This window comes from Gigantopelta aegis, chromosome 4 (assembly GCF_016097555.1).
Source record: "Gigantopelta aegis isolate Gae_Host chromosome 4, Gae_host_genome, whole genome shotgun sequence".
In the NCBI taxonomy this organism is placed as follows: domain Eukaryota; kingdom Metazoa; phylum Mollusca; class Gastropoda; order Neomphalida; family Peltospiridae; genus Gigantopelta; species Gigantopelta aegis.
The window spans coordinates 116,656,047-116,674,801 of record NC_054702.1 but is presented as its reverse complement, the minus strand read 5'-3'; the positions used below and the strand labels follow the sequence as shown (position 1 = coordinate 116,674,801).

At 36.1% G+C, this 18,755-nt stretch overlaps 1 protein-coding gene across 3 annotated transcripts in view; it reads left to right on the top strand.

Moving 5' to 3' along the window:
• The window catches only part of LOC121371879 (ADP-ribose glycohydrolase MACROD2-like), a 54,320-nt gene that overhangs the window by 697 nt on the left and 34,868 nt on the right, over positions 1-18,755 (top strand). For 2 of the 3 annotated variants that reach the window (XM_041498101.1, XM_041498098.1), the window contains exons 2-4: positions 4,115-4,246; positions 5,912-6,070; positions 7,082-7,216. In XM_041498101.1, coding sequence (XP_041354035.1) covers positions 4,115-4,246; positions 5,912-6,070; positions 7,082-7,216 — 426 coding nt within the window. Of the gene's footprint in view, positions 1-3,469; positions 3,551-4,114; positions 4,247-5,911; positions 6,071-7,081; positions 7,217-18,755 lie in introns of all 3 variants that reach the window. The other variant, XM_041498099.1, reaches the window with a different exon arrangement.

Below are 18,755 nucleotides of genomic sequence, written 5' to 3'. Positions count from 1 at the left end.
TGCTGCCAGAAGTGGCTTCTCTCTGAGTTGTGGAGTGGACATTGTTGTAGGATATCTTTTGGTGTCTGCAGGCCAGTGCCACATTGACATCGCTTGTGTGACATATATATATTAAGCTTGTGGAAATGGAAGTTCAGGCAGCAGTGACCAGTGTGAAGTCTGAAGATTGTAGTCTGGACTCGTCTTTCAAGAGTCCCATGTGTCGTGGTTTGTCACTCCATGTCGAGTTTTCCATCTTTCTGTCTACTTTCGCTTGATGATTGTCTTGATTTATTGATAAGAGGTTGGGTCTGTTTCCTGAATCATCTTGCTTCCACATTTTGGTAGTGAATCAGCTTTTTCGTTTCCAGCAATGTTGCAGTGTGCTGGGATCTACTGCATTGATGTTGTTGTGGTTGTTGATAGCTGTGATAGTAGATTTTTCATGATGTTGTGTCTTCTGGAGTCATCCACTACTTTCGCCAAATACTCATTCGACTGCATTGTGCAGAGATATGGCCTTGGTCATTACTACCTTGGATGTTGCACCAATTGTCTTTACGCCTGTATCAGAAATGATGATTTAACCCTCAGGGTTCTCACTGGCCTTTCTCCAGTGGGGGTCATTTGAGCTTTCTTGTGCAATTTGGGGAGTTCCATAATAGGATTTTAAGTTAAAACTAAACAAATAAGAGTCCTGTCCAAGTTCCATGCTTCAAAAGACACTTTTCGTGGTTCAGTCCGATCCCTGAACCTATGCAGTTTAATTGTAATTTGTAAAAAAGAAAATTATTATTTTTTATTTTTTTTAACACTGAATTTTTTCCCAAAATATTTTTTATTTCTGATGTTATGGGTTTAAAACTTAATACATTAATGTTTTTCGACACCCCCCCCCCCCCCTCCAAAAAGAAAAGAAAAAAGAAAATCATATATTTATTATGGTTTTGAAGTATTCTTTTCTTCTATTTATTCATTATTCATTACCAAATATAACATACTTTTCTGTCTTTGGATATTAATGCCGTATCAGCTGTTTACTTTCTGTCAGCTGAAGCTAGGTGAAATCAACATACCATACTCTGCATTTGAACCTCAGCTGGGTATGTAGTACATTTAATAAGAAACCACAGCACATCAGTAGTATGCAGCGTGACTGTTGATAAATTAATTATTAATGTGAATACATTGTCTGTATATTATCTAAGGCCTGTACGTATTTCGTGTATATGGCTTGAGTAAATTATATTGGAAATAAACAAAATTATATTATTTTTATCTGTAAATATAAACACGCAATATAGATCACAATGTGTGACATCTAAAAATCAATGGATATAGGACAAATCAATGAATAAATGTACTTTATTAACAAAATAAAACGACTCGGTTGGAGATACGAATCGACCCTGCTCAAAACAACTCGGGTGAGCTAGTAATACTTAGGCAAAACGACCTGTTACCAAAATAAATCGGTGAAAAAATAATAATAAACACGTTACCAAAATATACTGAGTCAAGTTAAAAACTTCACATTCTAAAATTTGAATAAAGTCAGTGTTAATTTTCATACGTATCTAGACTGGGTTTGAAGAAAATCTTGTAATTAAAATATTCTGTTTAGGAAATCTGGATTTCAGATGATTAATGATTAATACATGAAATATTTTTATTAGCGAACTCAAAAATGATCAGTGTTAAGGTATTATATGTCAAACATGGGATTAGTCCGGCGTTTTCGTTATAAAGTTATCTCTGTCGGCAGAGGACAATAATAATTGTCAAAATATCTATATGGGTAATTCCAGCATTATGGATGTGGCATATTTATTCAAGTACTGTTTAAAAAAAAAAAATCAAGTTTATTTTGATGATGGATTAATGACTACATGTACATGTCTGTATAATAATTAATATTGAAGATCATTCTGTTCTAATTAATCAGTTAATCAAAACCTTTTACAGACGTGGCATGTTTCGAAATACATTTGACCCCAGTGTAACATATATGCAAAATTCTGCTCTGTTAATAATGACAAAAGTTTATAATAATTATTTATAATACTGGTAATAATAGTGATACTGTGTGTAATAATAGTTTGTTTTACGTACATGTAGTAAATAATTACAGAGCTATCGGCAATATTATCTGTTATGGACGTGGCATAACCATGCAAACAGTACAACAGAATCTATGTCGTCTTTTTTCTTATTTTATTATTTATACACATAAATGAAAGAAAATATCATAAAGACTTGGTAAACTGTTGTACTAGGTGCTTAAAAGGGACTATTCCTGAGTTTGCAAGAAATTATAATGTCTTCGGCAAATGTAATCTTTGTATTTATTAACATAGATGTATGTATGTATATATTTTAGCTTAGAAAATGAATATCTGTTTATTTAATGCTTTTCTGATAATTCTAATGTTTGTTAAAGGGATGCTCGCGCAAGGCTTTTGGACTGGTATGCACATTCAACGATATATAATGCACATTATTGCTTAATATCAACAAGTATAATCATAGAGTTAATTAATAAAATGGTTAAATGTGACGGCTATTATATATATATATATATAACGGGTGCAGCCATTTTGTAGCATCCCACTGAATATCAACAAGTATAATCATAGAGTTAATTAATAAAATGGTTAAATGTGACGGCTATTATATATATATAACGGGTGCAGCCATTTTGTAGCATCCCACTGAATATCAACAAGTATAATCATAGAGTTAATTAATAAAATGGTTAAATGTGACGGCTATTATATATATATAACGGGTGCAGCCATTTTGTAGCATCCCACTGAATATCAACAAGTATAATCATAGAGTTAATTAATAAAATGGTTAAATGTGACGGCTATTATATATATATAATGGGTGCAGCCATTTTGTAGCATCCCACTGAATATCAACAAGTATAATCATATAGTTAATTAATAAAATGGTTAAATGTGACGGCTATTATATATATATATAACGGGTGCAGCCATTTTGTAGCATCCCACTGAATATCAACAAGTATAATCATAGAGTTAATTAATAAAATGGTTAAATGTGACGGCTATTATATATATATAACGGGTGCAGCCATTTTGTAGCATCCCACTGAATATTAACAAGTATAATCATATAGTTAATTAATAAAATGGTTAAATGTGACGGCTATTATATATATATGTATAACGGGTTCAGCCATTTTGTAGCATCCCACTGAATATGCCCTTGGGTAAAGCGTTCGCTTGATGCGCGGTCGGTCTGGGATTGATCCCCATCGGTGGGCCCATTGGGCTATTTCTTGCTCCAGCCAATGCACCACGACTGGTATATCAAAGGCCTATCCTTTGTATGTGGTATGTGCTATCCTAAATAAATGCAATTTTGTCAATTTAAAACAAAACATAAGCAAAACAGCATTTCTAAACTTCAAATCATTTATACATGTTTTAACATATGAATTATTTTATTATTTACATAATAGGCCTACCTGCGGATGTTATGGACTGGGGATATTTTGGTCCTTGGAAAGCACAGACATTATGATGTGGGGTTGATATGACTGGTAATCCTCAGGATAATAGTAACTCATCACTGTTTATCTACCAGCCAGTCATTGATTAAACGTTTATCAGCTGGACTCTTTAATTTATACTTAATATATAAAAACAAATATAAGAAGTAGGATTGTTTATGAGAGTGGTTTGATGATTATTTTAACGTAACCTTTAAGTTTTAGATAAATTTAATACATGTAATATTGTCACAACGTATATTGTAAGTTTGTAAACTTGTCCCTGATCCTTTTGTACTTTGTTCAATAAAATGTTTTCTGACGCCTATGTTAATAATGAATACACATTAAAACAATCAGGCCTATTACTAGTGTTGATATCTAAACAAATATAAGGTTTATATTTTGGTGAACTGATCAGAGAACAAATAGTTTCTACAAAGACTACCTTTTTTTCATGTTTTTGACCATCCATCCATCCATGACTATTTTAGAAGGGTTGTTTTTGTTGTGGGGGGGGTGTATTATAGACAGAGTAAAAAATATTATAGTTATAATATCATTGTCCTAAAGGAGTGGACTATGCTTGTAATTTACCACATATATTTTTTGTAGGTGTTACAAAAAATACCCACACACTAAGCAAGGATTGCCCAGTTACTGCGGGGCATTCAGCTGGAAAAAGAGAAGTGAAAACTTACATAACCAGATCTCAGATAACAAAAGACCATCACGAAAACATGAAAGGTAACCATGACAAAAAGATAGGTAGTGTAATCATTTAATTTATTGTTTTACAGATTAAAGTGTCGCCAGTTTTTTAATTTTTAAAAATTAGTTAAAGAGACTGTCATGAGTTTGCTGAGATGTTTCTGACTAATAAAACATTTATATGACTAAAATTACATAGGTTTTTTCCATAGGTTTTATCTTCATCTGTCTGTCCAAACGTCCATAATTTGTCTGTTCCATTTCCCCCCCCCCCCCCCCCCCCCCCCCCCCCCCCCCCCCCCCCCCCCCCCCCCCCATATTTTTTCACAATGCTTTAAGATATTGAGCTGGAATTATGCGTATGGCTTTACTAAATATAGTTACAGATCAAGTTTGACTTTCCTGAGGATAGGGTGTTTTTTAGAGAGTTATCACCCTTGAACTTAGGAGAAATAAAAATTGATTAGGCCCTTTAGAAGACATTTATTGCATTAGCAGTACTTTAAAGGGCCTGCTACACGATACGATAGAATCGGACCGAGTCACTCGTACGAGTCAATCGCATGAGTCACACGGTACTTGTCAATCGTATGAAACGTGACATCGTTGAAAAACATCGGTCTACAGGCTGGTAGGTACTGGGTTCGGATCCCAGTCGAGGCATGGGATTTTTAATCCAGATACCGACTCCAAACCCTGAGTGAGTGCTCCGCAAGGCTCAATGGGTAGGTGTAAACCACTTGCACCGACCAGTGATCCATAACTGGTTCAACAAAGGCCATGGTTTGTGCTATCCTGCCTGTGGGAAGCGCAAATAAAAGATCCCTTGCTGCTAATCGGAAAGAGTGGCACATGAAGTGGCGACAGCGGGTTTCCTCTCAAAATCTGTGTGGTCCTTAACCATATGTTTGACGCCGTGTAACCGTGAATGGAATGTGTTGGGTGCGTCGTTAAATAAAACATTTCTTTCTTTTCTTTCTGTGAGCTGTTGGGTCTGTACTGACGACAAGCGAACAAAGTTTTCAGCCATTACACTCAGAACGTGGAGGTTATGTGTGCCACGATCAGATTGGTCAACATCCCCAAACATCCGATTCAATCGTATGAAAATAGAACAGGTTCTAAACTTCGACTCGTACGAGTGACTCAGGCCGATTCAGTTACGATTTGCTTGTTGGCGTTCCAATCCGAGTGACTCGTATCGTGTAGCAGGGCCTTAAGAATGCTTGTTTTCATTAGATGGTATGGTTGTAATGACAGCTGTTTTTAAATCAATAGAACATGTCATGTCATAACGCATGATGTTCTCACCAATGAGTGTGTAAGAAATCTCTGTTATCAGTGAGCTTGGTAGTTGAAACTAACAAATTTGATCTCACTGTTTTGAGATTTCTTTCATGTTCATCGGATAATGTGTGTTCTTAGTTACAGCCGGTGATCACTCTGATTTTAATGTGTGTTCTTAGTTACAGCCGGTGATCACTCTGATTTTAATGTGTGTTCTTTGTTACAGGCGGTGATCACTCTAATTTTAATGTGTGTTCTTAGTTACAGCCGGTGATCACTCTGATTTTAATGTGTGTTCTTAGTTACAGCCAGTGATCAATCTGATTTTAATGTGTGTTCTTAGTTACAGCCGGTGATCACTCTAATTTTAATGTGTGTTCTTAGTTACAGCCGGTGATGTTTACTGTATTTCAGAACTCTACCTGAACATGAAACTGGAAGACAGAAGAAATAAATACAAATGTAGAGACAAACACTTGAGTTTGTCAGAAATTTTGACTTGGCCAGACTATTACAAGGAAAAAACTAAAACAAAAATTCCTGGAAAGAAAAAGACAGAAAAGTCATATGAAAGTATTTATATTTATCAAATCAGTTTGTAAATTTAGTAGTTTTACTTCTCAAAATCCTCCACCTTCTACCCTGAAAACCCCATTTACTGTATAAAATATAAAGATGGAAGCAAATGGTAGAAATTGAGGATTTTTTCCTGTCCTCTGTCAATTTGGAGCCTTGTATGATACGCATAATACAAGAAAATCTGCTTTTATTACCATGCAATCTGTAGGGAGGACTCTGTTCAATAATAAGATTAAATTGGTATACAATAAAATATCGGCTGTTTAGTTAGTCAATACTTCTGCTTTCTTTTTAGTTTATACTTGGGGGTTTTAGGGGGAGGGGGAATTTTGAAATGTAAAACTTAGGATTCAACATTTATTTTATGTTTGTTAATACAACCCACTAAACACAAGCCCAGTCTGTCATAGTTTGGATGAACTGAGGTGGATAATGACAACACATGAGCAATAGCCAAGTATCGGTTTTATTGTTGATATCTGCAGTAATCTACACATATATGGCTTTCTAATGATTACTGTTGTAATTAAATTTCTCTTACATTCATCACAATTTAGCATCATCCCATTGGTCCAGACGTAGCAACATGAGTTTGTTCATTTCTCGATGAACGTAAAAATAACATCTCGGGAACCTCATATCTGATGACATCACTTTATATTGGTATTTTGTCATGTTGGGGGGGGGGGGGGGTGGTGTAGTAGGCGTGGCTTAATTTTTTTTAGTTTATCGAGATATGAACGGAAAAAAGTAAGCACCTCTGGACCATTCAGATTGCCGTAAAGTGTATAGACGCAAAGAAAATTTAATTATTTCAAAATAACTGGAAACACTTGTATAGATTATAATTTGAAATAGTTAAGTCTGATGTGAGAGTAAGGAATGCATACAAAGAAAATGTAAAATATAAAATATTTTCATCACATTTATTATTACGTATTTGATTGTATAGTGTTTGTGAACAAGTGCACAAGTAGAGCTGATAATCTTGTCTTGTGTTTGTAGGTGACATTAAGCAGCCTTTTCCAGTAAATGAAGACATCAACAAAAAGGTTTCACTATGGCAAGGGGACATAACTCGGCTTGAAATAGACATCATTGTGAATGCTGCAAATTCTTCACTTCTCGGAGGCGGGGGAGGTAAGATAAATCACACCCATGTTACATTCCCTTGTTATTCAGCCTATCACACCCATGTTATATTCCCTTGTTATTCAGCCTATCACACTGATGTTATATTATCTTGTTATTCAGCCTATCACACCCATGTTATATTATCTTGTTATTCAGCCTATCACACCTGTTGACAACCAAGCACATGTGTTCAAACTGAAGTTCTTTATTCTTGTTCATGAATTGTTTTCTTATTCTTAGGGATCCAAAATACAGATTGACTGAAAGATATAAAATATAAAAGAACTAAATACTTGAAATTTATATATTCACTATTTTGTAATTACAATATTTACGGTAATTTACGGTACATTCGAGCCATCCATGTGACATATAAAAATGTGTTTTTACATATATATATAACGTTAAAATCAATAACCCAAGAAACATAAAGGAAGTTTGTTACATAGAAAATCAAAAGATTTATATTAAACGTGGGGATGACATGTATATTTTCTTTACCATTGTTTTAGGCGTTCTTTAATCTTGGTCGTCTGCACATGGTTGGTTGCCATTACGTTAGAATTATCTCCCTTGGCCCATGGTAAAGCAACGGGTGATATATAATCGACAATAAAATTAAACGAAAGCGGAATTTTCTCTCAACTAACTAAAAGTACTCTAGTGAACTTCACAACACAGTTAATTAATTTAAACCCGATTATTTGACCACTACATTCCGGCCTCCTAATTGTAACATACTAAAGGTACAATTATAACACAAATATCTGGTCAAATAACAAACCACTAAGTCAAATAATAAACCCTTAGAATAAAGTTATTAAAGTCAAATAATCAAATAACTTTAGTGTTCTCAAAGCACTTCTGAAATTTCAAGTTCCAAGTTATCCTGACACAATGACACACAGTTTGCCAATGGGAAGGGCAAGTTCAGTTTTCCTGAGATACTATGACACAAAGTTTGTCGATGGGACGGACAAGTTCAGAAGAAGCTGTTTTCAGTTTCACTGTTCGCACAAGTCCTTTCTTGTCCATAACAACTTCAGTAATCCGGCCGAGTGACCAGGCATTCCTTGGTGAACTGTCCATCACAAGCACAATGTCTCCAACAGCAAGATTTCTTTTTCTAGTCAACCATTTTTGTCTATCTTGCAGTAGGGGTAGATACTCCCTAATCCATCGTTTCCAAAATACATCCGCCAAGTATTGGACTTGACGCCACCGCCGCCGACAGTATGTATCAGCTTTGTTGAACACTCCCGGAGGCATCTTGTCACCAGACCGCAGCAACAACAGGTGATTAGGAGTGAGTGGTGACAGGTCATGTGGGTCACATGGCACGTCTGTGATAGGCCTGCCATTTAAAATCGCTTCGACTTCACAAAGGAGGGTATAAAGACATTCATCATCTAATTTCACGGTTTGCTCTTGCATGATCGAATAAAGAATTTTTCTCACAGAACGAATCATGCGTTCCCAAACACCACCATGGTGAGACGCCGCAGGGGTATTGAAGTACCAATCAATTCCCTTTTTAAGAAGTGATGAATGCAGCTTTGTCTGGTTTAGATTGGAAAGTTCTTCTCGGAGTTCTCTCTCACTTCCAACTAGGTTGGTACCATTATCTGATCTAATGAGTTTAGGCGATCCGCGCCTAGCGATGAACCTTCTTATAGCGTTAATGCACGAATCGGTATCCAAGCTACTTGCAACTTCAAGATGGACAGCACGAATATTTAAACATGTGAATATAACTCCATATCTTTTAACACAGCTACGTCCACGTTTCACTTGAAATGGTCAGAAATAGTCCATGCCGACATGCGAGAAAGGTGGCAAGTCTGGTTTCAGATGCTCTTCGGGAAGGTCTGCCATTTTCTGTTCACCTGGTGGGGCTTTATATTTTCGGCATATGACACACTTTGACACAATTCCTTTGATACTAGTTCTTGCTCCAAGAATCCAATGCCTTTGTCTCAAGAGAGAAAGCATGGCATTCTTTCCCATATGTCCAACTAATCTATGAATCTCTTCTAAGATCAACTTTGACACAACACAGTTCTTGGGTAACACAACGGGATGTTTCATATCATATTGAATATGAGCCCTTTCAAGACGTCCTCCCACTCGAATAACACTGTCACTTAGAAAGGGATCTAGCTTATACAAAGGACTATTTTTCCCAACTCCCTTGTTTAAATCTTTCTTAGATTCTTTATCTGTCATAGCTCTTAGCTCTTTGTGAAAGTGCTGAGCTTGAACATGTTGAATCAGAGCCATTTCAGCCTTCTTAAGTGTATCTGTTGTCAACACATTTTCACAACTCACATCATCTGGGATCTTGGTTGCTTCCAATTTCTTTTGAACAAGATTACACCTGAGAACAGGATTGGGCTCGGTCATTTCTAATTCAGTGTAGAGCTGTTTACGCTCAACAGCCTTTTGGTGTAGTCTGTTCATTATCAGAATGATCCAACCAACTGCCCTTTTCAGCTTACTCCAGCTTGAGTAATAATTGATAAGTTTATCAATTATGTTGGTTCCATTTGTTAGTACGCAGTTTACGGACTTCTTGACTTCAGGATCGTCATTAGGAATGGTGCATGGTATGTCAATTTCTTGCGGCCAATCTTTCTGTGGCTTCCATAGGAAAGTTGGTCCCTCAAACCACTGTTTATGCTGCAGGAACTTGTCAAAGCTCATGCCTCTTGATGCACAATCAGCTGGATTACATTTAGAATTCATGTATTTCCACTGTCTCACCTGTACTTTCTCTGATAAGCGCAACGCGATTAGCCACGAACGTTTGGAACCTTGAAGTGTTGTTGGCAATGTACCTTAGAACAGACATGCTGTCAGTCCAAAAGAAGGTTTCATCAATGTTGTATTGAAGTTCATCAGTTAATACCTTACACAGTCGAACGCCAACTGTTGCAGCGGTAAGTTCCATACGTGGTATTGTTATTTTCTTCAACGGAGTCACTCTTGACTTGGCCATAATTAGAGCACAGTGAACATCATTGTCCACATTCATCAAACGAAGATAGGCTACCACACCATAACCACAGTCACTTGCATCAGTAAACATATGCAGTTGACACAGCACTACCCGGCCAAAGTTTTTTGGCTTGTACATCGCTGTATCTGAATCTCTTCGAGTTTAGGCAGATCCTCTTGCCACTTTTGCCACAGCTTTAGGCTCACACAGTCTATCTCATCATCCCATCCAATGTCTCTTTTGCACAGACTTTGGAGAAGTTGTTTGGCAGTCAATATGAATGGTGCGGCAAACCCAAGAGGATCGTACACACTGCTAACAACTGACAGGATTCCCCTTCTTGTATTTCGTTGGATTCTTTCGCATATCTTGAACCCGAGAGAGTCGGATTCTACGAACCAGAATACTCCTAGAGCACGTTCACTGGGAAGCTTTTCACACTCAAGGTTCAATGTTTTCACTTCTTTGGCTCTTTCTTCAGTGGGTATGCTTTTCATTACAGTATGACTGTTACTAATCCACTTTGTTAGTCGAAATCCAGCCTCCATGCATAGGTTGCTAACTTCCTTTACAAGGTATGTTGCCTTGTCTTCTGTGGCTGCAGATACAAGGCAATCGTCAACATAAAAGTTTGTCTTGACAAGGTTTATGACCTCGGCATCGAACGTGTCTTTCTTGTCATTGGCTATCTGTTGTAGGGCAAATGTTGCACAACTGGAGGATGAGACTGATCCAAATAGATGTACTAACATCCGATACACCTCTGGTTCTTGATCATAGTTTCCATCCGGCCACCAGAAGAATCTCTGAAAGTTGCCGTCTTCTTCGGGTACTCTTACACGGTAAAACATTGTTTCTATATCTCCCATGACGGCTACCGGTTCTTGGCGAAATCTCACTAAAATTCCTATCAAGTTACTTGTAAGGTCAGGACTTTGTAGAAGCATGTTGTTTAATGACACACCTTGGTAGCTAGCTGCACAGTCGAAAACCACACATATTTTCCCAGGCTTTCTGGGATGGTATACACAGTGGTGAGGTACATACCACAATTTTCCATCTTGACCTTTAATTTTCTCCTCAGGTACTTTCTCGGCATATCCTTTGTCAATAATGTTACTCATAAATTTCTTGTAGTCATCACGAAACTTGGGATCATGGACAAATCTTTTCTTGAGACTATTCAAACGCTGTAGAGCTTGTTTGCTGTTGTCTGGCATCCTAACATTTTCGTTTCTAAATGGCAGCTTAATGTAGTAGTGCCCATTTTGCAGATTTATAGATTCTGTTACCGTCTCAAAGAATTTCTTATCCTCTTGAGACATTTCTTTCTTATCGTCAATGGTTTTCTCTGGAAAGTCAAAATTTATACTTTTTCTTACAATCTTATCAAGTTCTTTTAGTTCTTCGGCTTCCTTGGCTACAAGGATCTCAGTTCTCATAGTTTGAAATCGATTTCTGGTTTCTTGTGGTGTTGAGTGCATTACGTTCCAGAGTATCCAGCCTAGACGAGTTCTGGTTGCGTGAGGGCTACCTTGTGGACCTGTTCTAATTTCAGATGGAGAATATGCATCTGGAACATTTCCTCCAATGAGCAAGCCTACCTCTGAATCTATCTCGGGTATGTTAATGCCTTGCAGGTGAGAGAAATGCGACACGTCAGACGAGGAAGGTATGTGGTTCTTCGTTACTGGTAATCTATCTTTTGAGTACACGACAGGTAGCGGGATAGGATTTTCTTCATCTAAATCAAATACTTGAAGTCCTTTGATGGCATAGGAGTACATGGTATGGGACTTTCCCATGGTATCAATTGTGATTTCCATCTTTTTTCCACTACATCCTAACTTCTTAATCAAGGACTCTGAGCAAAACGACACTGTACTACCTGGGTCTAAGAAAGCGTAAGTTTCAACAATTTTCAGACTATCTTTCATGGCTACTTTAACTGGGATGATAGCTAAAGTACATTCGCCTGCGCCGGCCTTCTTATACGCACCAACACTGTTATCTAAATCTGTGCACGCACTAATTATGTTTTTGTCCTCTTCCTTGTTCACGTGGAGAATAGTTTGATGATTTCCTTCACAACTTCTACATATGGCCCTTTTATCACAGTTTCTACTGATATGTCCATGAACTAGACACCGGAAGCAAACGCCTTTCGAGCGCAGGAATGCTAGTTTATCAACATGGGGCTTAGAAGCCAATTTATCACAAGAGTCTATGGAATGAGAATTCTCGCTAAAGTAGATACATGGTTTTTGAACAGCTTTGTTAACTGGTTTGCTTGTGTTGATCGAGTTACTATTTACGTTAATGTTTTGTTTTGTTTGGTCGGACTTGGCAACATTTGTGGCAAATGATCCTCTTGCTTTGTATCTAGGAGGAACAAAGTTGGATTTTTTGCTGAGGGGCAGCGATTTATCATCAGTTTGCATGGCTTCCTTACCATACATGGGGTCTATCACTTTCTTGGCTTCTTTCTTTACAAATTCCACAAGGTCGTGAAATTCTATAACTTTGCCAGAACTACGCATGTTCTGAATACAGCTTCTCCATTTTTCATGATAATTAGAGGGTAGTTTCATGACTAACTTGCGTAAGTTGTCAGGGTATTCAAGAACTCTTACTGCAGATATAGCATGTACAGCATTTTCACATTCTGTAAGGAAGATGGGGTATTCGTCGAGAGCCTTCGCGTCATTGTATTTCACATTCGGCCAATTTAGTGCGCGTTTTACCAAGGCAGTAGCAATAGCTTCTTCATTTCCATACCTTTCTTCTAATTCTTTACATGCGGCAATGTAACCCCTGCTTGCATCCAAATAGCTATATCCTTTCACAACTCGATATGCTTCTCCGGTAGTAAATTGTTCAAGATAACTCATCCTTTCGTCGTCGTTGTCTGAATTCATAACTATTTTGGTATAGAATTGCCTTTTGAACTTTTGGTATTGAAGCGGATCACCACTAAACTTTTGTATGTCTGGGTTAGGTTTTCGAAGCTGTTGCACAACTGACTTGATCACATTAGAATCTGTGTCCGTCTGAATACGTAGTACATTTCCATCCACTGGCACGAATGGCGATGCCTTGGGATTAAGTTTGGTTCTATCAGTTACTTGTCCAAATGAATTATCTGTAATGTTAGCATGCTCAAACTCAGAAGGTTTTTCTGCAGGAGTCAATGAAAATCGTGTTTCGTTACCAGTTATGTTCTGTCCGCTTTCAAAACTGTCAAGAACCTTAGATTTTGCCTCTGAAATATCAAGTTGTGTTTGTAGCTCAAGTTCCTCTTCTCTCATTTTGATTTCCAATTTAGCGACTTCTAATCTTTGCTTCTCTTTCAATGCCTTGGCCTTAGCCATAAGCTCTGCCTTTCTTTGACTTTCCTGCAGCTTTGCGGAGGATATCGAGCTTGCCAAAGATGAATGGCTGCCTCTTGATATTATGGAACCTTTCCTAGATGAAGCATTACTGATCTGTGCCCATTCTTCACTTTCTCTCTGGGTAGCTCCAGTTCTCATGAAGTATTGATCTACAGATGCTTTTAACTTTAATAGAATACGATCTTGGCTACTGCACTCGTCCTTGAATCTGGAACGGTCCGGTTCTTCAAGAAGATCTGCATATTCTTTGCGAACTTCATATAAATTATCAAGTAATTTAAGCCACTTTGCATATGCACAACGAACATTCTTGATAGATTCCTTGGAAAAGTCACACGAGGTCATTGCACTATCAACATGTTGATATTCTTTCTTAAGTTGCTTAAATACATGATCAATCTTTTTGGATTTTATTTCTTTACTACACTGTAACCCCTTTTCAGTCATTTTTCTTGATCTTGTTTCTTCACCACGCTCACTTGTTTCTCTATCTTCTTCACTATCCATGGTTAAATAACAATGTCAATGCTGTTGACAACCAAACACATGTGTTCAAACTGAAGTTCTTTATTCTTGTTCATGAATTGTTTTCTTATTCTTAGGGATCCAAAATACAGATTGACTGAAAGATATAAAATATAAAAGAACTAAATACTTGAAAATTATATATTCACTATTTTGTAATTACAACATTTACGGTAATTTACGGTACAATCGAGCCATCCATGTGACATATAAAAATGTGTTTTTACATATATATATAACGTTAAAATCAATAACCCAAGAAACATAAAGGAAGTTTGTTACATAGAAAATCAAAAGATTTATATTAAACGTGGGGATGACATGTATATTTTCTTTACCATTGTTTTAGGCGTTCTTTAATCTTGGTCGTCTGCACATGGTTGGTTGCCATTACGTTAGAATTATCTCCCTTGGCCCATGGTAAAGCAATGGGTGATATATAATCGACAATAAAATTAAACGAAAGTGGAATTTTCCCTCAACTAACTAAAAGTACTCTAGTGAACTTCACAACACAGTTAATTAATTTAAACCCGATTATTTGACCACTACAACACCCATGTTATATTCCCTTGTTATTCAGCCTATCACACCCATGTTATATTATCTTGTTATTTAGACTATCTCACCCATGTTATATTCCCTTGTTATTCAGCCTATCACACCCATGTTATATTCCCTTGTTATTCAGCCTATCACACCCATGTTATATTCCCTTGTTATTCAGCATATCACACCCGTGTTATATTATCTTGTTATTTAGACCATCTCACCCATGTTATATTCCCTTGTTATTCAGCCTATCACACCCATGTTATATTATCTTGTTATTCAGCCTATCACACCCAGGTTATATTCCCTTGTTATTCAGCCTATCACACCCATGTTATATTATCTTGTTATTCAGCCTATCACACCCATGTTATATTCCCTTGTTATTTAGACTATCACATCCATGTTATATTCCCTTGTTATTTATTTGGACTATCACACCCATGTTATATTCCCTTGTTATTTATTTGGACTATCACACCCATGTTATATTCCAATGTTATTTATTTAGACTATCAGAACCATGTTATATTCCAATGTTATTTATTTGGACTATCACACCCATGTTATATTCCAATGTTAATTATTTGGACTATCACACCCATGTTATATTCCTATGTTATTTATTTGGACTATCACACCCATGTTATATTCCCTTGTTATTCAGCCTATCACACCCATGTTATATTCCCTTGTTATTCAGCCTATCACACCCATGTTATATTATCTTGTTATTTAGACCTATCTCACCCATGTTATATTCCCTTGTTATTCAGCCTATCACACCCATTTAATATTATCTTGTTATTCAGCCTATCACACCCAGGTTATATTCCCTTGTTATTCAGCCTATCACACCCATGTTATATTATCTTGTTATTTAGACTATCTCACCCTGTTATATTCCCTTGTTATTCAGCCTATCACACCCATGTTATATTCCCTTGTTATTTAGACTATCACACCCATGTTATATTCCCTTGTTATTTATTTGGACTATCACACCCATGTTATATTCCCTTGTTATTTATTTGGACTATCACACCCATGTTATATTCCAATGTTAATTATTTGGACTATCACACCCATGTTATATTCCTATGTTATTTATTTGGACTATCACACCCATGTTATATTCCAATGTTAATATTTGGACTATCACACCCATGTTATATTCCAATGTTAATTATTTGGACTATCACACCCATGTTATATTCCCATGTTAATTATTTGGACTATCACACCCATGTTATATTCCTATGTTATTTATTTGGACTATCACACCCATGTTATATTCCAATGTTAATATTTGGACTATCACACCCATGTTATATTCCAATGTTAATTATTTGGACTATCACACCCATGTTATATTCCCATGTTATTTATTTGGACTATCACACCCATGTTATATTCCCATGTTATTTATTTGGACTATCACACCCATTTTATATTCCAATGTTAATTATTTGGACCATCACACCCATGTTATATTCCAATGTTATTTATTTGGACGATCACACCCATGTTATATTCCAGTGTTATTTATTTGGACTATCACGCCCCTGTTATATTCCAATGTTATTTATTTGGACTATCACGCCCCTGTTATATTCCAATGTTATTTATTTGGACTATCACGCCCCTGTTATATTCCAATGTTATTTATTTGGACTATCACGCCCATGTTATATTCCAATGTTATTTATTTGGACTATCACGCCCCTGTTATATTCCAATGTTATTTATTTGGACTATCACGCCCGTTATATTCCAATGTTATTTATTTGGACTATCACGCCCCTGTTATATTCCAATGTTATTTATTTGGACTATCACGCCCCTGTTATATTCCAATGTTATTTATTTGGACTATCACGCCCATGTTATATTCCAATGTTATTTATTTGGACTATCACGCCCATGTTATATTCCAATGTTAATTATTTGGACTATCACGCCCATGTTATATTCCAATGTTAATTATTTGGACTATCACGCCCATGTTATATTCCATTGTTAATTATTTGGACTATCACACCCATGTTATATTCCAATGTTATTTATTTGGACTATCACGCCCATGTTATATTCCTGCGTTAGTAGTCCCCCACCGGTCCAACTGGAGGGCACTATATGTTTTGTCTCCATTTGTCTTTCTGTCCCAGATATAGTTTTTCAAAGAGTTGTGGAGTCATTGCATTTTAGTTAAACCAAACTAATGTTGTAACATCTGCATTACATATTCAGAATACTGTAACATCTACATTATATATTCAGAATATTGTAACATCTGTATTATATATTCAGAATACTGTAACATCTGCATTATATTTTCAGAATACTTATCTTGTTATTTAGACTATCTCACCCATGTTATATTATCTTGTTATTCAGCCTATCACACCCATGTTATATTATCTTATTTAGACTATTTTACCCATGTTATATTCCCTTGTTATTCAGCCTATCACACCCATTTAATATTATCTTGTTATTCAGCCTATCACACCCAGGTTATATTCCCTTGTTATTCAGCCTATCACACCCATGTTATATTATCTTGTTATTTAGACTATCTCACCCATGTTATATTCCCTTGTTATTCAGCCTATCACACCCATGTTATATTCCCTTGTTATTCAGCCTATCACACCCATGTTATATTATCTTGTTATTTAGACTATCTCACCCATGTTATATTATCTTGTTATTTAGACTATCACACCCATGTTATATTCCCATGTTATTTATTTAGACTATCACACCCATGTTATATTCCCTTGTTATACAGACTATCACACCCATGCTATATTACGTAGTTTTTCAGACTATCACACCCATGTTATATTCCAATGTTATTTTGACTGCCACACACATTATATATTCCCTTGTTCTTTATAATATCTGACTCATGTTATATTCCCTTGTTATTTAGACTGTCACACCCATGTTATATTCCCTTGTTATTTATTTGGACTATCACACCCATGTTATATTCCCTTGTTATTTATTTGGACTATCACACCCATGTTATATTTCAATGTTATTTATTTGGACTTTCACACCCATGTTATATTATCTTGTTATTTAGACTATCTCACCCATGTTATATTCCCATGTTATTTAGACTATCTCACCCATGTTATATTATCTTGTTATTTAGACTATCTCACCCATGTTATATTCCCTTGTTATTCAGCCTATCACACCCATGTTATATTATCTTATTTAGACTATCTCACCCATGTTATATTCCCTTGTTATTCAGCCTATCACACCCATTTAATATTATCTTGTTATTCAGCCTATCACACCCAGGTTATATTCCCTTGTTATTCAGCCTATCACACCCATGTTATATTATCTTGTTATTTAGACTATCACACCCATGTTATATTCCAATGTTATTTTGACTGCCACACACATTATATATTCCCTTGTTATTTAGAATATCTGACTCATGTTATATTCCCTTGTTATTTAGACTATCACACCCATGTTATATTCCCTTGTTATTTATTTGGACTATCACTCCCTTGTTATTTATTTGGACTATCACACCCATGTTATATTCCAGTGTTATTTATTTAGACTATCAGAACCATGTTATATTCCAATGTTATTTATTTGGACTATCACACCCATGTTATATTCCAATGTTAATATTTGGACTATCACACCCATGTTATATTCCAATGTTAATTATTTGGACTATCACACCCATGTTATATTCCCATGTTATTTATTTGGACTATCACACCCATGTTATATTCCCATGTTATTTATTTGGACTATCACACCCATGTTATATTCCAATGTTAATTATTTGGACCATCACACCCATGTTATATTCCAATGTTATTTATTTGGACGATCACACCCATGTTATATTCCAGTGTTATTTATTTGGACTATCACGCCCCTGTTATATTCCAATGTTATTTATTTGGACTATCACGCCCCTGTTATATTCCAATGTTATTTATTTGGACTATCACGCCCCTGTTATATTCCAATGTTATTTATTTGGACTATCACGCCCATGTTATATTCCAATGTTATTTATTTGGACTAT